General features: G+C 36.0%; 1 protein-coding gene across 8 annotated transcripts in view; it reads right to left on the reverse strand.

The window, feature by feature from the left end:
• Positions 1–25,369, reverse strand: part of CYLD (CYLD lysine 63 deubiquitinase) — a 69,763-nt gene that overhangs the window by 36,383 nt on the left and 8,011 nt on the right. For all 8 annotated transcript variants that reach the window (XM_059150698.1, XM_059150705.1, XM_059150704.1 and 5 more), the window contains 2 exons: positions 24,745–25,047; positions 22,164–22,269 (listed from right to left, as the gene is read on the reverse strand). In XM_059150698.1, coding sequence (XP_059006681.1) covers positions 22,164–22,269; positions 24,745–25,047 — 409 coding nt within the window. The remainder of the gene's footprint in view (positions 1–22,163; positions 22,270–24,744; positions 25,048–25,369) is intronic.

Consider the following 25,369-nt stretch of genomic DNA (forward strand, 5'->3'; position numbering starts at 1 on the left):
ATCCCTCTTAGAGCTGAAGAAGCCAGTAAACTGGAAATGCCAATGAGTACAGAGAGATGAAAGCCCCAACAAGTCACCTCTCTCTAGCCAAAGGATGAGAAAAGAGGAAACCCAGTAAGACAGAAAAATATTAGATAATAATCATTTAACATCAGCCAAACACCACAGAAAAAAAAACGGTGGCCCCACCCACTTCAACAATGGCCAAATGGGGAGCCTAGACTTCCTCTCAGGTAAGGATGCTGGAGAAAGCCAAGTCTGGAGCCACCACCTGATAACCAAGTATTCCCACCTCCTTGGTGTCAGAAGGGAACACATGGAGAGCCTAGACTTCCATCTCTGTCCACCTGCTGGGGTGGGACCAGAGGAGGTCTAGAGGAGAGTCAGAACTTTGACCATAGCCCAGCAGCAATGAGGCCATACTCATCACAGTGTCCCTGGAGACCAACACACACCAAGCAGGAATAAGGAATTTCCGTCTCCTGAGACGGAAGAGGCCAAGGGAGGCAAAGCTTCTGCTTCCATCTGGCACTAACAAGTTGGCATGTACCCCCCTCTTCCCTGGCCAGAGCAGTGTCAAAGAAAGATGACTAAAAGTTGGCTCTAGATCTAGTAGGATCTAGAGTCTCAAAACGTAATACCCAACTGTCCAGGTTTCAAACAAAAATCACGCATTATACTGAGAACCAGGAAGATCCCAAGAAAATTTTTTTTAAGATTTTATTTATTTATTTGACAGAGAGATAGAGCCAGAGAGCACAAGCAGGGGAAATGGCAGAGGTAGAAGGAGAAGCAGGATCCCTGCTGAGCAAGGAGCTGATATAGCACTTGATCCCAGGACACCGGGATCATGACCTGAGCCAAAGGCAGACGCTCAACCAACTGAGCCACCCAGGCATCCTTCAAGAAGAATTTGAAAAGACAGCTAATAAACGCCAATACTGAGATGACAGAAAGTTACAGTTATCTGACAAGGATTTTAAAGAGCCATAATAAAAACGCTTCAATAAGCAATTACAAACACCCTCAGGAAAAAAAATGATAGAACAGAAACCTCAACAAAGAAACAGAAAGTCTCAGCAAAGAAACGGAAGATATAAAGAAGAGTGAAATGGAAATCTTAGAACCGAAAAAAACAACAACCCAGATACAAAGTTTGGTGGATGAGCTCAATAGCAAAATGGAGGAAGCACAGGAAATCGTGAGTGAACCTGAAGATAGAACGGTACGAATTACCCAGTATGAACAACACAGAGAAAATAAACTTTAAAAAGAAAGAAAGAAGACTCAGGTCCCTGTGGGACTTCACAAAAGATCTAACATTTATTTCATCAGAATCTTAAAAGGAGAAGAGAAAGAGGGGGCAGGCCTGAAAAAGTACTCAAAGAAAGGCAGATTGAAACTGACCAAATGTGGCAAGAGACATACACTTACCAATCCAGGAAGCTGAGTAAGCACCAAACAGGATAAACCCGAAGAAATTCTATGCCAAGACACATCATAATAAAACTTAAGAAAGCTAAAGGCAAGGAGAAGCTTCTGAAAGTAGCCAGAGAAAAACAAAACGTATTGGAGGGATAAAAAAAAAAAAAAAAAAAAAAAAAAAGGCAATTCAAATGAGAGCAAATTCTCACCAGAAACCAGAGAGGCCCAAAGGAAGTAGCACAATATTTTTCAGATGCTGACAGAAAAGAATTCTTGATGCAGAATCATATAATCCGTGAAAATATCCTTCAATAACGAAGGAGAAGGCAAGGCATTCTCAGATGAGGGGCAACTAAAATAATTTGTCACCAGCAGATCTAAAGGAAGTTCTTAAAAGAAAAAAATGATCAAAAACAGGCCTATACAAATATACCCAACTGATTTTTGACAAAGGTACAAAAGCAATTCAGTGGAAGAAAAGTCTTTTTCAACAACAGGTGGTAGGACAATTAGACATTAAAAAGAAAAAGAAAAATACCTGTACATAAAAAATTAACTCAAAATGAACCACGGGGTTAAATGTAAAATCAAAAACTATACAGTTTATCTTTAAAAAAATAGAAATATGGAGCGCCTGGGTGGCTCAGCAGGTTAAGCCTCTGCCTTTGGCTCAGGTCATGATCTCAGGGTCCTGGGATCGAGCCCAGCATAGGGCTCTCTGCTCTGCCTACTGCTCTGCCTACTTCTGATCTCTCTCTGTCAAATAAATAATAAAATCTTTTTAAAAAAATAGAAAGAACTAGAATGTGAAGAAATCAGAATTCTCATATATTGCTGGTGGGAACATAAAATGTGCAGTCTCTTTGGAAAACAGCCTGGCAGTTCTACTAACAATTAAATATACAGCTACCATATGACCTAGCAATTCCATTCCTAGGCATAGACCCAAGAGAACTGAAAAGTATGTCTGCACAAAAACTTACAACACGAACATTCATAGCAACATTTTTCACAAATAGCCAAAAACCAGAAATACAAATGCCACCAACTGACGAATGGGTAAATAAAATACAGTGGACCCTTGAACACCAGGAGGGTTTGGGGCACTGATTCCCATGCAGCTGGAAATCTGCATATAACTTTTGACTCCCCCAAGACTTTACTAATAGCCTACTGTTGGGAAGCCTTACTGATAACATAAATAGTCAATGTTAACAATGTAACCCATTTTGTATGTTTTATGTATCATATGCTAAATTGTTACCAGGAAATTAAGTTAGAGAAAGGAAAATATTATTAAGAAAATAAGGAAGAGAAAAAATAAATACATTTACACTACTGTACTATAAAAAAATCCATGGACCCACACAGTTCAAACCCATGTTGTTCAGGAGTCAACTGTGCACTATATAATGGAATATTGTGCACCCATCTGAAGGGCTCAAGTACTCATTCTACAGCATGGATGAACCTTGAAAAGATTATGCTTAAGTGAAAGGGACCAGACAAAAAAGGCCATAATTTTAATTCTGTTTACGTGAAATGTCCATATAGCAGCATACGGTCCATATGTCCATAGGCAAATCACAGTGACAGAGAACAATACATCGGTGTTTGCCAGACACAGAGTAGGAGTACAGAGTTTCCATTTGGGCTGATGAAGTTCTGGAACTAGACAGCGGTGACAGCTGCACAATACTCTGAATGTTCTTAATGTCACAGAATTATACATTTTAAAGGGATGACTATCCTGTTGTGTGAATTTTATTTTGATTTTTAATAAAACTCGGGATAAAATCAGGGGCAAATCCCATAAGTTAAGGGCTCAATCCGAAAGACTGTTCTCATTGTAACACCAGTCACCAGTTTGTCAGAGGTACTACTAACTGACTAGCTCTAACTCGGTGTTCCCAGGAACCCTTCACTGGGTTCCATAATTTGCCAGAATGGTTCACGGAACTAAGGGCAACACTTACATTTACCATTTTATTATAAAGGATGTAATAAATCATACAGATTAACAACCAGATAAAAAGAGACTTAGGGCAAGGTGTAGGGAAGGGGCACAGAGCTTCTATGTCCTCTCCAGAAGCAAAACCCTCCCGGCATCTCCAGGGTTTGAGCACCCTGAAAGCTCTCCAAACCTTTTACTTTAGGGATTTTTATGGAGACTCTCTCAGGTGGGCATGATCAATTACTGACTCCATTTCCAGCCCCTCCAGGATAGGGACTGGAGCTCAAAATTCAAATTTCTAATCATGGCTTGGTCTTTCCAGGGACCAGCACCCCCGCCCCCCTTGCAGGAGCCCTCCAAGAGTCATCTCCAGTAGAACAGAAGACACTCCTGTCACCCACGAAAATCCAAGGGATTTAAGAGCTCTGTGTCAGGAATCCAGGTCAAAGACTAAATATTAGCAAGAATTGAGCATATATATAAAATATATTTAATATACAGTTATATTAACATGCATTAAATACTACATACAAACTTATATATTAAATAATATACTTATAAAACATATACATGAAACTACATACTACCACAGAATGAAATAGTCCTCAGTAATAAAAAAGACACATGAATGTGTCACAATGAACTATACTGAGTAAAATAAGTCAGACAAAAAAAGAGTACCTCCTAAGTTACTGCACATATGTACAATTCCAAAAAATGTGAACATATGTATATTGATACAAAGAGGATTGATGAGTGAATTTGGAGGGGGGGAATGGGGCAGGCAGAAGTGGGAGGAAATAATCCCAAAGGGCATCCTTATGGGTGACAGATAAGCCATCTTGACTGTGAATTTAAGAAACAAAACAAATGAGCAAAGGGAGAAGAAAGAGAGAAAGAGAAAAGAGAAAAAGAAAGAAACAGGAGGAGGAAGGGAGGGAGGAAGGGAGGCAGGAAGGAAGGAAGCAAGAAGCAAACCAGGAAACAGACTCTTAGCTGGAGATGCAGAGAACAAACTGATGGTTACCACAGCAGAGCCAGTGGGGGGTGTGGGGGGGGGAGGTGAAATAGGTGAAGGGGATTAAGGCCTGCACTTGTGATGAGCACCAGCTGATGTATGGAAATGTTGAATCACTAAGTTGTACACCTGAAACTAGATACTACACAGTACATTAACTGGAATTTAAATAAAAACTTACACACACACACACACACACACACACACACACAAAGAAGACCAACATAGAAAGAAAGTAGGTAGTTGGGGGTCAATGTTGGGAGGGAAAGATCTCACATCCCCCTTTTAAAATTCTGTGCGAATGTGCACGCACTGCATAATGTAAAAAGCCAAATTAGCATTACATTCCCAATCTCCAACACTAAAAAAAGAAGACACAGGCTGGACTAGAAAAAGCAGAAATGTGTAATTTAGGGGTAGCACTAAATGATCTGCTTCAGCACAACAGCTTTAAGAATGTGAACACGTCAAACTAACTATGTTAGAGTTTTTAATATTTGAAGCAGAAATGAAGAAAGAAAAAAATTTTAAGAGAGATTAAAGATTCCTGCATCTTGGAGTCAAAGGTATTCCTCAGAAGCCCACTGTAAGAAGCAACTGATGGAGATGAATTCTCTCCTAATCTTATACCAGCTGCTGAACTGCTTCAAAACAGCTTTAAATGCTGGGAATATTAATTTTGTCCTACAAATGAAGGTAATTGGGCAAGAAAAAGAAACTAAGGAACTAAAGGAGACATTACGACTCTTTTTCTCTCCAAAAAAGGGTGTTAATGATGACATGAAATACAGACGAAGACCCATTCAAAGCAACTAATTTTCATTTAGACAACTTTACTTTTTAAGTCTATTTGCGAGCTTTATTTTGTTGGCAAAAAGTATAATTTGTGTATTACATTCTAAAAGCTGGTATCATTCTTAATTATCTTCTATTCAAGGTTTATGAAATCAAGCTTTAAAAGGAGAAGAAAAAGCATTATTTTCCTTTCTTATCACTGCTCTGAGAGCCAATAATAATGACAATGAGAGCCACAGATCTAGAAGATCAAGTGCCTGACAGGTGATTCCCAAGAGATTCATGTAACTAATTTTTATTATTTCAATCCTACATCACTATTTAAATAAAACAGAATTGTAAATGTTTTTGAAGATCAATAGTATTAAAGAATTCCTTTGTCAGGTCATATATAATTTCATCACAGGAGAAATAGAAATGGTAGCTCTTCCTTTCATTTTCTTGTTAAGTGCTAGTGTAGAACCCAAGATCATTTACATTTCAAACCAAACCAAGACATGGAAAAAATATACAGAAAGTAATACATCTCTAGAGTTTGGGGGGAGGGGGAGGAGGCGTTTCAAATCTTTATTCTACTGCAGACTAAGAAAAACATAACCAATTACACAGAAGCCAACTTCATATTTCAGGTATCTTTTTCTTTCTTAAATTATTATACTAAACTAGTGTTCTCCCTAATCTCCCAATTTATTCAATGTAAGGAATTATATTCACTTATAAAATGCAAAATTCGAAGAAGGTGGTTACAATAATAAGATTTTGAGTTTTCAAAAGCACCCTTTGGAAACTTTTTGTGTAGTTGCAAGTTTTTATTTCAATTCCAGTTAGTTAACATACCGTGTAATATTGGTTTCAGGTCTAGAATTTAGTAATTTGCCACTTACAACAAGCAGTGCTCATCACAAGTGCCCTCCTTAATCCCCACCACCCATCTATCCCATCCTCTTGCCCACCTCCCCTCCAGTAATCTCTCAGTTTGCTCTCTACAGTTAAGAGTCTGTTTTATGAAACCCACAAACATATCTGATTTGGTAAAACAACTTAAATTTATCCATGTGATTTTGGAGAAACAACATTAGCATAGAACTGGTTACCCCTGTAAGAATACTTTAGTAATGAAAGAAACTTTAGTTTACAAGAGATTCTCCCTAGCCATCCAGCGAGTCAACATTATAGAAGTACCATAATTCACAGAATTTACTTAGGACAGGATTTCACAGCCTCAGCAATACTGCCACTTTGGACCAGATCATGGTCTGCTGTGGGGGCTGCTCTACTGCCTTGTAGCAGCATCTCTGTCTCCAACCACCAGATTTAAGTAGTACTCGCACCCCACATGTGATGGTCAAAAATGTCTCCAGACATTGTAAAACATTCCCTGGGGTCAAAGTCACCCAAGGTTGAGAACTGCTAGGCTTAGAAATGGAATGACCTTCTTATAAACATTTTGTACCAAAGCTTAAAAACAATTACAAAAAAAAAAAAAAAAAAAAAAAAAAAAAAAAAAAAAAAAACAAACCTGGGTATTTACCCCAAAGATACAGAGGTAATGAAAAGAAGGGCCATCTGTACCCCAATGTTTATAGCAGCAATGGCCACGGTCAACAAACTGTGGAAAGAACCAAGATGCCCTTCAACGGACGAATAGATAAGGAAGATATGGTCCATATACACTATGGAGTATTATGCCTCTATCAGAAAGGACGAATACCCAACTTTTGTAGCAACATGGACGGGACTGGAAGAGATGATGCTGAGTGAAATAAGTCAAGCAGAGAGAGTCAATTATCATATGGTTTCACTTATTTGTGGAGCATAACAAATAGCATGGAGGACATAGGGAGTTAGAGAGGAGAAGGGAGTTGGGGGAAATTGAAAGGGGAGGCGAACCATGAGAGACTATGAACTCTGAAAAACAATCTAAGGGTTTCGAAGGGGCGGGGGGGTGGGAGGTCAGGGTACCAGGTGGTGGGTATTATAGAGGGCACGGATTGCATGGAGCACTGGGTGTGGTGCAAAAATAATGAATACTGTTATGCTGAAAATAAAAAATAAATTTAAAAAAAAAAACCTTTAAAAATTCAATATAGTGTGAAACAATACTGTATTTCAAATAATCAGAACCTTAAATGGCTGGTAGGTGTTATGAAGGAGAGCACTTGTGATGAGCACAGGGTGTTGTATGGACGCAATGAATCACTCAATTCTACACCTGAAACTAACAGTACACTGCATGTTAACTACCTGGCATCTAAATAAAAACTTGAAAATAAGGGGGGAAAACTGCAAAATAAAATCCATCATACATACCCAGAGAAATCCCCATTTTTCTTGAATATATGTTCTCCACATTCCAAAATATATATTTTAAAATAAAGCTATAATAATGGAGTAAGCTTACACCAGACTTCTTCCCCTGAAATAATAAATTTAAACTTCGACAGATTACATAAAAACAACTATCTGCAGACAATGGAGACTGAAAAAGAAAAAAGAAAAGAAAACCCAACGGGCAGATTATGAAGAAGACCCAAGGTTTTTAAAAAGGGCACAACACAAGGATATAATCCAAAATTGCTCAGTATACTTCAAAAAAAAAATAAAATAAAAAGGAAAAGAAAAGAAAATTGTGACCTATTCTCAAAAGAAAAAACTACAATGGATACCAATCCATAGACTATTTTGATTTTGGAATTGGCAGAGAAGAAGAATTTTAAAGGAACTATTATAACTACGTTTAATGAGGAAAAAGAAAATATGCTCACAGTGAAGAAGACAGCAATATCTCACCAGAGAAAAGAACTATTTAAAGAAACAAATGAGAAAGAACAAGATGGATGTCTTAAAAATACTTCTAAAAACTTAAAAGGCAATATCTGAAAAACAATTCATTGGATGAATGAATTTTACCCCTAAAAACACAATGTGGACAAGAGAAGGTGAAGTCAGTAAAACTCAAGATAGAACAGTAGAAATTATGTGAAGACCATATACATAAAAGTATGAAAAAACTAGCAGAGCTTCAAGGACTGCAGGCTCTATACCAAAAATTGGATACATTCTAAGATGTATCCAGCTGAAGCCACAGAAAGAGGGAAGACTGAAAAGGACAAAGAAAGCACTTGAAAAAAATGATGGTCAGAATGTTTCCTACTTTGTTAAAAGATATAAATTCACAAATCCAAGAAGTTTAGTAAACTCCAAACAGGATAAATATGAAGAAAACTATGCAATGGACATCCTGGTTAAGCTGCTGTAAGCCAAATATAAGGAGAAATCATCAAAGTTCTAAGATAAAAACAACATACTGCATGACATACAGAGGGATAATAGTTTAAATGACAGCTGATGTTCACCAGAAACTATGGAGGTTAGAAAATGCTAGAAAACTACTGGAAAACAGAACAAAAAAAAAATATTAAACCAGAATTCTATATACACTCAAAATATCCTTCAAATATGAAGGCACAATAGATACATTTTCAGATACAGGAAAATTAGGAGAAATTCATTTCTAGAAGAACTGTATCTCAGTACATAACAAAAGAAGTCCTTCAGGATGAAGGAAAATGTTAATGTGGATAATGTGGATCTTTCAATTTCTTTAAAATATATATGATTTCAGCAAAAAATACATTTTCTTGTGGGTTTTTAATGTATATAGATGTGACATACATGACAATAGCATAAAGGATGGGGAACAAATAAAGTTACATGGTAGTAAGGCATCTACATTTTACATAAAGTTGTATAATATTAACCCTAACTACACTAAAATATTAAGAATATATATTGTAATCCTTAGAGAATGCACTAAAAGCAACAGGACAATGATATGCAGTTGAAAAGCCAATAGATTAACAAAGAATTCTTAAAATTTTTCAAACAATCTGCAAAAAAGGCAAAAAAAAAGTATAAGAGGAAAGAAAAAGAGACAAATAAAAAATAGATAATAAAATTATAGTTCTAGGGGCGCCTGGGTGACACAGTGGGTTAAAGCCTCTGCCTTCGACTCAGGTCATAATCCCAGGTAGGGTCCTGGCATCGAGCCCCGCATCAGGCTCTCTGCTCATCAGGGAGCCTGCTTCCTCCTCTCTCCCTGCCTGCCTGTCTGCCACTTGTAAATAAATAAATACATACATAAATAAATCTTTTAAAGAAAAATAATAATAAAATCAAATAATAGTTCTAAACTCAATAATACCAATAATTACACTAAGTGTTAATAGATTACACAACAATGAGAAAACAGGGTCGGGCCTGGTTAGTACTTGGATGGGAGAAAACAAAGATCATCAGAATAGATGTTTTAAACTAAATGCTGTCTAAAAAAAATGGGAAATGAATGTGAAAATGAAATGAGGAAAGGGAGAGAAAACATCTCAATCTAACAAAACAGTGGAGGTAAAGCAGAAAATTAGAACAAATGGAAAACAATTAGGCAGTAAAAATAAATCCCATTATCAATAATGATATTAATAGATTAAATCTTCAGTTAAAGTACAAAAATTGGCAAATTGGATTAAGAAAAACAGATATCCCATTACATGCTGTTATAAGGGACATACCTAAAACATAAGTAATTAAAAAGAGAAATACCTGGAAAATACTAACCAAAAGAAAAATCTATCCAAACCATACAAAATAGAATTTAAGGCAAAAAGAATTACTAGCAATGAAGATACTGCCTCTCTCTTCTTCTCCCTCTCATTCTCTCTCTATAGAGACAGACTATATTAACAATAAATAGTTCAAATTACCTGGAAGATAAAACAATTCCAAACTCGAGGTACTTAAAAATTCTAAACTTGTATGCAGCAAATAACTATTTCAAAATTAAACACTTATAAAATTAAGAAGAAATTAACAAATCCATCATTGTGTTAGGAAGTTTTGACACACCTTGTTCAGTAACTGATAGATCTAGCAATTTAAAACTCAATAATGATACATAAAATTTGAATAGCATAATAAATTAGTTTGATCTAAGGGACATATAAAATATGCATGCAATGCATGCAAGCTACAGTTGGAGCAAACATGTTCTTTTCAAGTCCACACAGAACATCTCTGTAAACTGATCATGTACTAGGCCATAAAGTTAGCCCAACAAATGTCAAAGGACTGGTATCATATTCTTTTACCATAGAACAATTGAATTTTAAAAATTAATAATTTCCCAAAAAAAGTCACCTAAAAAATTAAAATCATATTTTAAAATAGCTAATGGGTTACATTAAAAAAAAAAACCTTCAAATTTAATAACAAGATAACTAAATAATAAATTTTTTGGAATGTAGGTAGATGAATACCTAAAATCAATAGCCTTAGATGCTTTACACTAGAAAAACTAAAAATTAATAAACTGTTAAAGTAGTCAGAAAGAAAAATGAAAAAACCAAAGGAAAAAATAATAAAAAAACAAATTACTAAAATAGAAAACAAATGTCTAGAAAGGATTAAGAAAGCCAAAAGATAAGATATTTTGTTTTGTTTTGTTTTGTTTTTTAATAAATGAAAGCAAGAAACCTCTAGTAAAACTCCTGGAAGAAAAGAGAGAGACATAAACAACTGTTCAAATGAAAACAAGGATACAACCACAGATGCTGCTGAGATTTAACAGAAAATAAGATATTTTAAGAATGTTGTGCCAAAAACTTTAAAAACAAAGATTAAATGGAAAAATTCATTAAAAAATAACATTTTCACAAAAGACTTTGAATAGCCAAAGCAACCGTAAGAAAGAAGAGCAAAGGCAGAAGCATTTTATTTCCTGACTGCAAACTATACTGCAAAATCTGGTATTGGCATAAAATCAACACATAGAGCAATAGAACAAATAATGAGAGCCCAGAAATAAATTCATGTATATACAGTCAATTAATATTTGCCAAGGAGCCAAGAATACCCAGTGAGGGAAAGGGTAATCTCTTCAATAAGTGGTAATGGGGAAACTGGAAAACCACACACTTAAGAATGAAAGTGCATCCCTATCTCACAGCCCTTACAAAAGTGAACTTGAAATAAATTAAAGACTTAAGTGTAAGACCTAAAACTGTAAGACCTAAAACTGTAAAACTCCTAGAAGAAAACAAAGGGAAAAGCTCCTTGACATTTATCTTGGCAGTAATTTCCTGGACAGGATAAAGGAAACACAAACTACAAAAGCAAAAATAAATAAATGAGACTAAACCAAACTATAAAGCTTCTGCACAGAAAAAAGGAAACAACTGATAAAAATAAAAAGGCAACCTACAGAATGGGAGAAAATATTTGCAAATACTATAATTAGTAAGGGGTTAATACCCAAAATATGTAAGATTTTGTACAACTCAACAGCAAAAAAACTCATGATTTTAAAGTGGGTAGAGGAATTGAACAGTTTTCAAAAGAATACATACAGATGGCCAAGAGGTGATATGAAACGGTGTTCAACATAAAAAATTATCAGGGAAATGCAAATTAAGAACCTAAGGAACCTGTGGAACACCATTAAGCATAGCAATATGCACATTGTAGGAATCCCAAAAAAGAGAAAGACAGAAACAGAGAGTATCTGAAGAAACATTGAGCGAAAACCCCAAATTTGATGAGAGGAATAAATACAAACATCCAAGATGCTCCACAAACACCAAGTAAGATCACTTAAAGAGACTCCCACACCAACAAATTAAAATCAAACTTTCAAAAAACAGAATCTTAAAAGCAGCAAGAGAGAATTGACGTGGAATATACAAGGGATCCTCAATAAAGACATATACAAATCTCTCATCAAAAACTTTGGAGGCCATGGGGCACCTGGGTGACTCAGTGGGTTAAGTCTCTGCCTTCAGCTCGGGTCATGATCTCAGGGTCCTGGGGTCAAGCCCCGCATCGGGCTCTCTGCTCAGTGAGGAGTCTGCTTCCCCACCCTCTCTCTGCCTGCCTCTCTGCCTGATTGTGATCTCTCTCTCTGCCAAATAAATAAAATCTTTTTAAAAAACAACAACAACTTTGGAGGCCAGTAGACAGTGGGCCAATGTATTCAAAGGGCTAAAAGAAAAATACTGTGAACCAAGAATCCTGTATCTGGCAAAACAGTCGTTCAGAAGTGAGGGAGAAATTAAGATATTCCCAGATATACAAAAACAGAGTGGAACCTTGTTTCCACTAGACCTGTCCTACAAGAAATACTCAACGGAGTCATGCAGGGTGAAATCAAAGGACATTAGACAGTAATCTTAAGACATATGAAGAAATAAAGATCTCAATAAAGGTAAATACACTGGCAATTATAAAAGCCAGTATTTCTGTAACAAGGGTTTGTAACACTACTTTTTGTTTTTTACATGTTTCAAGAGTCATCATTTTTTAAAAAACAATTAGCCTAAAAGCTAGTATTATTGTAACTTTGGCTGGTAACTCTACATTTGTTTTCTACATAATTTAAGAAACCAATGCATTTATAAAACTTAACCAGTTTATGCTCTACAGTGTACAATGTATAAAGATATAATTTCATAACATCAATAACTGAAAGCAGTGGGGTAGAGCTGTAAAGAAGAAGAGGGTTTTTTATGTTGTTGAAATTAAACTAGTACAAATTTAAATTAGAGCATTAAAAATTTATGATGTCAAATATAATCTTGTGGTGAACACAAAGAAAATCACTATAATACATACAAAAAGAAATGAAAAAGGAACATTTCACTACAAAAATCAACTAAACACAAAAGACAACAGTAATCCAGGAAATAAGGGTGAAAAAAACAGGAAGGCCTATAGAAAACAAATAGCAAAATGATGGAAGTATGTTCCTCTTTATCAGTTATTACTTTAATTATAAATTGGTTAAACTCTCCAATCAAAAGACAGAAATTTTAATGGATAAAAACACATGATCCAACCATATGTTATCTGTAACAGACTCACTTTAGATCCAAAGACACAGTGAGATTAAAAGTGAAAGGACAGATACAAATATCCAAAGCAAATAGTAAGCAAAAGAGAGCAGTGATAGCTCTACTGATATCAGACAAAACATACTTTAGGTGAAAAAAGATTTACAAGGGGCACCTGGGTGGCTCAGTGGGTTAACACTCTGCCTTCAGCTCAGGTCATGATCTCAGGGTCCTGAGATCGAGCCCCGCATGGGGCTCTCTGCTCAGCAGGGAGCCTGCTTCCCCCCTCTCTCTCTGCCTGCCTCTCTGCCTACTTGTGATCTCTCTCTCTCTCTCTGTCATATAAATAAATAAAATATTTTTTTAAAAAAAGATTTACAAGACACAAAGAAGAACACCTACATGTTAATGAAAGGTTCAATGCAGCAAGAAGACACAATTATAAACATTTACATACCTAATATCAAATGAGCAAAATCTATGAAGTAAAAGATGAGTGAACTGAAGGAAAAAACAGTTCTACAATAATAGTTGGAAACTTCAATCCCCCACTCTCAATAATGGATAGAACCAGTCAGAAGTAAGCAAACAACACAACAAACCCACTAGATAGAATAGACATACAATAAACATTCTACCCAACATCAATATAAACATTCTTCTCAAATTTACCTGGAACATTTTTCAGGATATACCATATGTTAGGCCACAAATTCTCAACAGACTTAAAAAGAAAGATACCCTATGAAGTATCTTCTCAAGAGGATGAAATCATCAACAGAAGTAAAATTAGAAAACCCATAATTTATGGGAATTAAACAACACACTTTTAAACGACCAATGAATCAAAGAAATCACAGGGAAACTAGAAAATTCGTAGAAATTTAAAAAAAAATCATGCTAGAACTTAGGGGATGCAGTGAAAGCAGTATTAAGAGGGAAATTCATAGCTATAAATGCTTACATTGAAAAACAAGAGAGATCTCAAATCAACAACTCAACTCTACAATTGGCTTTGTCAAGTTAGTTTACAAGATGTCTACAAAGCTAGCAGAAGGAAGGAAATAAAGATTAGATCAGAGATTAACAAAATATAAAATAAAAGAGAAATCAATGAAGTCAAAAGTTGGATTTTTTTAAATCATCAACAAAATCGAGATAACTTTAGCTAGATGGACTAAGAAAAAGAGAGAAGACTCGAGTTACTAAAATGAGAAATAAAAGTAGGAATATTAGTACTGATTCTTTTTTTTATTAGTACTGATTCTACCAAAATTAAAAGGATTATAAAGAGAGTACTATGAACAAAAAGTAAACCCAAAAATGGGAGAAAATACTTGAAAATTACATATCTGGTAATGGATTAATATACAGAATATATAAGAATGCCTAATTTTTAAAAAATGGTTAAAACGACATCAAAAATAAAAGTAAAAAATGGGCAAAGGATTTGAACAGACATTATCTGCAAAGAAGATATACAAATGGCCAATAAATACATGAAAAGATGCTCAACATAACTAATCATTAAGAAAATGCAAATCAAGATGAATGGATAAGGAAGATGTGGTCCATATATACTATGGAGTATTATGCCTCCATCAGAAAGGAGGAATACCCAACTTTTGTAGCAACATGGACGGGACTGGAAGAGATGATGCTGAGTGAAATAAGTCAAGCAGAGAGAGTCAATTATCATATGGTTTCACTTATTTGTGGAGCATAACAAATAGCATGGAGGACATGGGGAGTTAGAGAGGAGAAGGGAGTTGGGGGAAATTGAAAGGGGAGGCGAACCATGAGAGACTATGAACTCTGAAAAGCAATCTAAGGGTTTTGAAGGGGCGGGGGGGTGGGAGGTCAGGGTACCAGGTGGTGGGTATTATAGAGGGCACGGATTGCATGGAGCACTGGGTGTGGTGCAAGTATAATGAATACTGTTATGCTGAAAATAAATAAATTAATTAATTAATTAAAATGCAGATCAAAATTACAATGAGATACCACCTGCATACCAATTAAAATGGCCACTATCAGGAAAACAAAATAAATGTTGGCAAAGATGGGGAGAAACTCAAGAACTTGTGCATTTTTGGTGGGAATGCAAAATGGTTCAGGCACTATGGAAAACCTTGTGGTACTTCCTTGAAAAACCAAAGATCTATTTACCATATAATCTAGCAATTCCACTTCTGGGTATATCCCCAAAAGAATTGAAGACAGGATCTCAAAGAGATATCTTTATACCCATGTTCAGAGCAGCACTACCATCAATAGCTAAAACATGGGAGAAACTCAAGTATCCATCAAAAGGTAAACAGATTAATCAATGTGGCATTTACATATATACATATATACATTTACATATATACATATATAATGGACTATTATGTGGCATGAAAACGAAGGAAATTCTGACTCCTATAACAGGGATGAACCTTGAGGACATCTACTAAGTGAAAAAAGCCAATCATAAAAAAGCAAATACTGCATGATTCCACTTATATGAGGTCCTCAGAATAGTCGAAATCGTTGAGATAGAAAGTAGATTAAGTAGCTGCCAGACACTGAGGGTGGGGACGGGGAAGTTACTGTGGAATGGCTGTAGAGTTTCAGTCTTACAAGATGAAAACTGTTGCAGAGATGAATGGTAGCAAGGGCTGCAAGACAAGATGAATGTGCTTAATGTCACTGAACCATTTTTGAAAATGGTTAAAATAGTAAATGTTATGTGCATTAAAGAAAAAATGCTATGTGCATTTTATCATGAGGAAAAAAATTTTTTAATTAAATACAGATTATTTTTACAATTTGTTTTTTGAAAATTTTTAAAAGGTGCAGATTAGCAAGCTGGACCAAGCACTGTATGAATACAATGAAGTTGGACTTACATCAGAAATGTAAGGCTGATTTAATATTGGGAAATAAGATTAAAAAGAAAAGAAATACAAGATTATGTCGACAGATGAAGTCTGATAAACTTCAACATCCATTCATGATAAAATTCTTAGAAAACAGGGAACAGTAGGTAATCTCTCAAACCTGATAAATTATGGCTACGACAATAAAATCCTAGGGCAAAGATCACACTTAAAAGTGAAATGCTGAAAGCACTCCCTTTGAGTGCAGGAGCAAGACCAAGATGGCTGATATGATCCCTTCTACCAGCATGTATTAGAAGGTTCTTAGAGCTATGACAGTAAGATAAGAAACCTTATTTTAAAAACAAAAGATACAAGGATTAGGAGGAGGAGTTAAACTATTGGTATTTGCAGATGATAATGACTGGTTACTAAAAAAGTAATGAGGATAAATTGAGTATTTAGTAAGATTTTAATAAGATTGTCTGCAACAAAACTCAGCAGACAAAAGTTAATGGAGATAACACATTCACTAGGATGGGTAGAACCAAAAACTCAGATAATGATAAATGTTGGCAAGGATGTGAAGAAGTCAGAACTCTTCTACAGGGCTGGTAAGAATGGAAAGTGGTGCAGTCCCTACGGAAAACAGTCTGACAGTTCCGCAAATGAGTAAACACAGAGTTATCAAACGACTCAGCAATTCCACTCCCAGATATATGCCCAGAAAAACAAAAGCATATATCCATACAAAAACTTGTACATGAATGTGGTAGCAGCACCGTATATAGCGAAAGATGGAAGGAATTCAAGTGTCCAGCAACAAATGGATACACAAAATGTGTTACATCCATATAATGGGAGCATAGAAAGGAATGAAGTACGAATATATGTTACAACATAGATGAAGCTTGAGAACATTAGGCCAAGTGCAGGAGGTCAGTCACAAAAAACCACATGTTATATGATTCTATTTCTCTGAAATGTCCACAACAGATTAAACATACAGAGCAGAAAGTGGCTTAGTGGTTGGTTAGGACTAAAGAGGAGGAAGAGATAGTGGAGGGAGAGCTAAAAGGTACAAGGTTTCTTTGTGAGGTGATGAGAATATTCTAGAACTAACTATACTGATAGATCTGTAAATACACTAAAATAAACTGAATGGCACACCTTCAATGAAGGAATTATATGGTATGTGAACGACTTTTTTAAAAAAGTTGACTGTATTTCCATATACACAAAAAATTATTTATTAGAAAATATGGCTGGCTGGGTGATGGACACTGGGGAGGGTATGTGCTATGGTGAGGGCTGTGAATTGTGTAAGACTGATGGATCCTAGACCTGTACCCCTGAAACAAATAATACATTGTATATTAATTTTAAAAAGTGTTTTACTTTATAACATATCAGAATGCAAGAAATGGAGAAACATATACAATTTTACTAAGAAGAGATTAAGTAAATGAAAGGTAATGCAATTTTCATGTATTAGAAACTTCAATATGATAAAGATTTCAGTTCTCCTCAAACGACTCTACAGGCTAACTCCAGTTTCAAACAACATCCCAATGGAACTCTCCTATAATATTTGAGAAGCCGATTGTTAAACTGACAATGAAGAGGCCAAAACACTATGAAAAAGAACAAGAGGAGAAATGTACTTTTATAGCTAAATGGCTTCTTGTCAAGCTAGGATAATGAAGGCCTAGAGGTCTTAATGTAGGGAAAGAGGAGAGCCCCGAAAGAGATCCATGTGTAGTACGTTAAAACTGGGTCTATACGCAGCAAGCGTGCTAGATCGAACTGGGTATGTGTACCTCACATCCTACACAAAATCAAATCTAGGTGGACTCGTAGACTTAAATGTGTCTATTAACCTTTTGGAAGACAATGTGGAATAGCAGGAATATTCAGAAGAGCAATGAGGCAAGACTAGTGCTCACACAAGAACATGTTATAAAGAATCATTAAAAACAATGTGGTACTGAATGACACACAAGCAGACAGAATAGAAAGTCCAGAAATACATTACGGTATAGTAGGAATTGAGTATGGTAAAAGTGGCATCTCAAAGGAGTAGGAAACGATGAAATTTCTTTTAATTTTATTTACTTATTTGAGAGAGAGAAGGAGAGATAAAGCATGAGCAGGGAGAGGGAGAAGCAGACTCCCCACCAAGCAGGGAGCCCAATGCGGGCTTGAACCCAGGACTCTGGGATCATGACCTGACCTAAAGACAGACACTTACCCAACTAAGATATCCAGGAGCCCCAGAAATAAACTTTTTAATCAAAAATGTTGGGACAACTAGGTAACTATCTGGGGGAGAAGGGACTAAATTGGCCCATAAAATCACACTACATAGCACATGAAATAAAAATGCATCAGAAAGAGAGAATAAAACCACAAGAGTACTGGAAGAAACATGGGGAAATTAATTTATAACCTTGGGGTAACTCAAAATATACAGGCCATTAAATCTGATAATACAACTATGTAAAAATTTTAAAATTCTGCATGGTAAAAACACCTAAAGCCAAGTCAAAATACATTACACTAAGTAAAATGAGATGTTTACAAAGGGCACTTATATGAAGTATCCAAATAAACAAATTCATAAAGGCAGAACTAGAGAATACAAGTTACCAGAGGCTGAGAGAAGGAGGAATGCGGAGTGATTTCTTAATGGGTATAGAGTTTCTGGTTGAGATGATGAAAAAGGTCTTGAAATAGATAGTGGTGATGGTTTCACATCACAGTAAATGTATTTAATGTCACTGAACTGTACACCTATAAATGCTTAAAATGGTAAATACTGTTACGTTAATCTTACCACAATTTTTAAAAATGAGGGCAACCAGGCAAAAAGGACTAAGGACAAATGAGAGTTCCAAGAAGAGAACATTTGCATCTCATATCACAAAAGTGTTTACTTCCTTAACACATAAAAAGGAAACTGGAAAAAAAACAATAATCCAATTTTTAACAAGACAAAGGTATACAGTTCAGAGAAAATTACAAATCGCCCTTAATCATATGAAAGATGCTTCACCTCATTCATAAGAGAAATGGAAATTTAAACCATACTGAAACATACTTTTCACCTCTCAGACTAGAAGAAAAATTTAACAACATAGTCTCATGTCAAGTATATTAAAAAAGTCACTCTCCTACTCTACCTGATAAGAATATAAATTGTTGGGGCGCCTGGGTGGCTCAATGGGTTAAAGCCTCTGCCTTCGGCTCAAGTCATGATCCCAGAGTTCTGGGATCGAGTCCCACATCAGGCTCTCTGCTCAGCGGGGAACCTGCTTCCCCCTCCTCTCTCTCTGCCTGCCTCTTTGCCTACTTGTGATCTCTGTCAAATAAATAATTCAAATCTTAAAAAAAAAGAATATAATTATTATATACACTACTTAAGACAATTTAATAATATTTAGAAAAATACAAATGCATGGACCTTTTCACCAAGCAACCCCACTTCTGGGAATCTGTCCTATCGATTTGCTAGCACATGTGGGAAACATACATGGACAAGGTTATCACAGCATTATCTGTAATAGTAAAAAGTTAGACACAATCCAAACATATATCAGTAGGAATCTGGTTAAATAAATATAATGGAAAATTATGCACTGTAAAAAAAAAAAAAAAAAAAAAAAAAAAAAAAAAAAAAAAACAGAAAAAGCACTTCTCTACTCAGATAAACAAAGAACTCCAAGACATAAATTTAATAGAATAAAACAAGGTACAGAATAGTGTAAATAGGGCACCTGGGTGGCTCAGTGGGTTAAGCCACTGCCTTCGGCTCAGGTCATGATCTCAGAGTCCTGGGATCCAGCCCGGCATCAGGCTCTCTGCTTAGCAGGGAGCCCACTTCCTCCTCTCTCTCTCTCTCTCTCTCTCTCTCTCTCTGCCTGCCTCTCTGTCTACTTGTGATCTCTGTCAAATAAATAAATAAAATCTTAAAAAAAAAAGAATAGTGTAAATAGTATTTTTTATATAAAAATGGAAGGGAAATATGTATGTTGTATAAAGAAATTCTGGAAAGATACACAAGAAAATAATACAAATAGCAGTGGGAGGCAGGGGATGGAGTAAGGAGGCAACAGAAGTGGAGGGATAGAATGGAAATGAGATATTTTACTGTACTTTTTATTATTCTGCTTTGAGATATAGAAATGTTTTTCTTATTATAAGTTATTTTAATGACTTCATAAGGGTTTCTAAGTCAAAGATATATGCATTAGTCAACTCAAATGACACAACATGCATTTCATTACATTTATGCCTTTTATCTCAAAGGAAAAAACCCTAAACTTTTCTCTAGTTAATTATAAGTGTGAAGTTTTTAAAGAGGAAGTATACTGATGTCTGTAACTTACTCTGAAATGCTTACAAAAATAAGACAGATCAGTGCATGGATAGAGGGATGGATACATGAGAAAGCAAGTACAATAAAACGTTCACTGTAGAATCTTGGTGGCAGGTATAGGAATGTTCCGTCTAAAATTCAAGAAAAGCCAAGTATGGCAGACTTTTACAAACCAAAATCAAAATAAAGCTATTATTTGGATCCTATACATCCAAATATATTAATGTACTCTGGCTGTAAAACTAAAAGCTGTAGTAGAAAGCATTTCCCAACTCAACAAAAGCAAGCATTTATTATTTGCCAAGCCAATGGGGAACAGGAAGGGCAAACAGGACAGACTTGAAGGAATCCTAAGGATCATCTAGCATTAGCCCCTTCGTTTTTACAAAAAAGATACTGAGGACCTGAAATGACCTGTGGGGAACTCAAAAGTGTTCTGTGTCAAATTTAGGAAGGGAAAAACAATGGCAGCAGAAAAATCATTTTTTTTCAGCTATAATCCCTGCTATAGTAAAATTCAGCTTTTATAGAATTAGAGACAAAATATATTTCCATGGAAACAATATTCCCAAGTATCCATGTGGGGCTGAGAAGTATGCTTTTCTATGCAAGACTTCACATCCGAAGTGTACACACAGGATGTGGGGTGAGAGGGTACTAAAAAGCAGAGCTTTACAATCAGACGGGCCTGGATTTGAATTCTGGCTCTACCACTTACTGGATCCTAGCCAGTCTTAGCCCTAGCTAAGCCCTAGTTTTTGATCAGCAAAATGGGAATGATTAAGACCCTATAAATTTGTCAGGAATGTAAAGAAGTACAAGTCATCTAATTCATGGATTCATATATTGGTGGCTACTAAACGTAGGCTTTCTAACATTTACTCATAATTGCATAATGCCCAATAAAAGGCACCACCTCTGAAAGCCTGTCAGTTTCATGAGTAACTTACTAGCAGCTGACTAGGCTGTAAATGGGATCCTACCAAGAGCAGAGGGAAGATGCTATTGATTTCACCATTAACAGGAATTTATTAATTGGTTGACAGCAGCTATTAGGTGCCCTATGTTTGAAGTAAAATAAAAGGTTGCTTGATGGTTTGGGTATTTTTTTTTTTTTAAAGATTTACTTATTTATCTGAGAGTGAAAGAGAGAGTATGAGCAGGAGGGGCAGAGGGAGAGAGAGAGAAAATCTCAAGCAGACTCATGCCAAGAACAGAGCCCAAGGCAGGGCTGCATCTCACCACCCTGAGATCATGGCCTGAGCCAAAACCAAGAGTCAGACACAATTGACTGCACCACCTAGGCTCTCCTTAACTTTTGTTTTTTTAAGGTGTAAAGATGAGTGATCTATTTCTGACTATACAGCCATCAAGCCTGATCAATTACACCATCTCAAAACTGAAGAAATCTCATAGGACCTCCAGCAAGAATCCTCTCCCCAGTAGATCAGATCACATTACATGACTAACTTCTGCCTAAAGCTCTTCTAGTTTAAACCAGCTTCTCACTCGCTATATTATCTGACCCTTCTAATGATCAGAAAGGGCCTTTTTCTCCCACTTAGAATAACCAGGTGATGAAAAGTTAATGATAATGTATAAATGCCAACCCACACCCACCTACTTTTGGAAATAAAAATCTGTAAGTGCCGTTTTCACTTGGGGTTAAGAAAGGATATTCTCTTCAGTAACAATTCCATAATATATAAAAAGTCCAGTTCCAAAAATGCATCTTGAAGCTTGTATTTATATTCTCATAACAATAAACAGCTTAGAAACCTTGCCTTGTATTAATATATATATATATATATATATATATATATATAATATATAAAACACAAAGAAAACATACCTGGGATAATATCATTGATGTGCAAGAGAATTGTACTTTCAACACTTGCAAAACTACAAAGCTGCACTCCATCAAATCTGCCATCCCAATTGCCAATAGGATTATCCTGAAATCAAGTAATAGAATAAAGTTTTAAACTCTTCTCAATAAAACGTGAGTATGAACATCTACATTCTCTAGAAAAGGATCTCCCAAAATATTTTACCCTGGCCAATTTTAACTATCTTTTCTAAAAGAAAAAAGAATATATCAGAAAGAATTGCCACAGTAATAAAGTTTTTGGTTTGTTTTTGTTTATTTGGTTTTTGTTTTCATTTTAGTAAAAATGAGATCCAAGAATAATCAAGTTATAGTAAGCTCATAGATGAGCAAGAAATGGAAAGTATTCATCATACTTTACAACACATGCTAGACTACATAACACCCATCTGCACGGGAAGACTGATTAATAATACATTGTTTCACTCAGAAATCTGCCTCCAATTAACCCTAGCTTGTTCTCATCACTCTTACACTCCCTGAGCACTTAAATATTCCATTTGAACCCCTGTATGCCCTTCTGTACACAGAAAATCTATTTTTTAATGTTCTTTTGACATTGTAGGGATACGCAAGAGTTCCCTCCAAAACAGATTTTTACATTTAATTCTTTTATATTCCAATTAGCACGAAGTAGTACAGTGCTGTTCACAGAGCTAGACTAAGAGATGGGCCAGTCAGACAAGTGCCCTGAGCACCAATGTATATATAACAACATGCTGTCACCAGAAATAGATGAAGAATACTGCGTTTGCCAGAACTTTCCTTTCAAGGATCATACTAGAGAGGGGGAATGTACAGTTGCACAGACCAAATGAAAGGCAGACAAAGGCAGTGGAGAAGCTGGTGGGGCAAAACTCTAGGCAGCCTGCTCCAAGGAAATAAGGTGATCCTCAGGACTGCCAGCTAAGGAAGGGGAAGGCCTACAGGGTTTTTGCCAAGTATGAGGTCCAAACGACCTGAAGCAAGGGAAACTAACCCCAATGACCAGTGGTTTCTTTCTCTAACCCTCCCCCTACCCAGCTCACAATCTCTTCTCCAAGTAAATATGAAAGGTGTGCTTTATCATTAGCTATCCTGAGGGACCCACACATTTTCCTCTGTCTCTAACTTTTCACATGGCAAACGTTCAGTAAATGTTTGTCTAAACAACATAGTAATGTTTGTCTAATGGATATCAAATGGCATTTCCTAGAATTTCCAAGCACCAGATAAACTGATGCTAAATATTCATACCTTACCAAACAATATGCCTGAGTAGATAAAAATAATCACAAAAACATCGTGAGTACAAGAGTCTATTAGTCACGATCTCTCCTAACTCATTCTAGTGTTTAAAAATTCTGTTTGAGTTTGTTCTTTCTACCTAACAAACTCTTGTCCGTAGTTCCAATCTATGATAAAAATGTTCTCAGATTCTTTCCTCTCCTTCTCTTCATGCCCACAGGTAACATTCAACTTGTCCTATTGGAATGTTTCCATTATGAACAAATAGGACTGTAAGGTAACATTAAAAATGACACAAAACAATGAACAAAAGGGCAAACACTGTAGGATTCCACTTATATGAGGTACCTAGAAAAGGCAAATTCAGAGACATAAAGTGGAATCCTGGCTACCAGCAGATTACTAGCTGAGATGGGTAATGGGAGGTAGCATTTAATGTGGACAGAGTTCCAGTGTGGGATGATGAAAAGCTCTGAAGATGGGGGTGATGGCTGCACAGCACTGTGAATGTAATTAAATGCCATGCAACTATGAACTTAGAAATGGTGAAAATGAGGGACGCCTGGGTGGCTCAGTTGGTTAAGCAGCTGCCTTCGGCTCAGGTCATGATCCCAGCGTCCTGGGATCGAGTCCCACATCGGGCTCCTTGCTCAGCAGGGAGCCTGCTTCTCCCTCTGCCTGCCACTCTGTCTGCCTGTGCTCACTCTCTCCCCTTCTCTCTCTCTGATAAATAAATAAAATCTTTAAAAAAAAAAAAAAAAAGAAAAAGAAATGGTGAAAATGGTAAATTGTATGTTACATATATTTTACCACCATGAAAAGAGATAACGAGATACTCTAATCATCTTTTCCTCTAAAGCAATGTGCTCTTCCTCTACGCAGGTTATTTTCCATAACTGATGTTTACACCACTCATTAAAATCAGATCAGCCAATAAGATTTTGCAAAAATACTATAAAAAGAGAACCAAAGATTAGCAGGGAGAGAAAACAACCTTTGCAAAAATAAAAGGCATCGGATAACACATTTGCGTGGGTTGGTTTGTTTTTTTTCTGTTTACTGGTCAGCTATCATAGAACAAATTTAAGGATTGAAACATGATTCCAGTTTATTCAAGTTGGAAAAAAGAGTAAGTGTAACTCTATATCTAGACTCCTGTCCCATCTCAATGTTCCTTTACCGAAGATAAATTAGAAGATGTTTTTTAAGTTACTCCATTAGTCCATTTTAAATATTCAGAGTGCTTAATTTGTACCTAAAATTGGTCATAAAACTGACAGACCCACAAAGAGAATACACTCCAAAAGTTTCTTACCATGTCCACACCAACAAAATATCCTAAGCTTTCTTTTCCTGGCAAGACATCACAGAATATAACTGTGCCAGACTCTATAGTTTCTCCAAGCTTCAAAGAAACTCTGGAGTTTATTTCCAGAGGGGGAAGTTCCATCTGCATTGTGTCCCCTGGACCTGCAAAATCACTTTCCAATCCATTGTCATCATCTTCTAGGATTTCTAGCTTGTCCAACGCAACAAATACGCCACAGTCTTCATCACACTGAAAAAGCTGTTTCCCTTGATATATCCCATCAGTGAAACCTTGGCCACGACCTTCTTCCTAGTTTTCAAATGAGAGGGAAAAAAAATGATTGATAGATAAAGAGATGGAGGAAGATGACCCATAAGAAAAAAGATCCACTCTGGGGATTTTAGGGAAATCACTGGGAAAATTCTAAATGACACATACAAGAAATATAATTATTAGCAGCTGCTGTTGAACTGAGTGTCTAAAAAAGAATAAAGAGGAAGCTGTATCTGATGCTGAAATATAATTAATTAACTAATTAATTAAATTTAAAATCATAATTCCACTGTGAGAGAGCCTGGCTAGATTCTGCACTGTGATTAGAACAATAATTTTGTCATAAAAAGAAAATTTT

This window comes from Mustela lutreola, chromosome 16 (genome assembly GCF_030435805.1).
Source record: "Mustela lutreola isolate mMusLut2 chromosome 16, mMusLut2.pri, whole genome shotgun sequence".
Lineage (NCBI taxonomy): Eukaryota > Metazoa > Chordata > Mammalia > Carnivora > Mustelidae > Mustela > Mustela lutreola.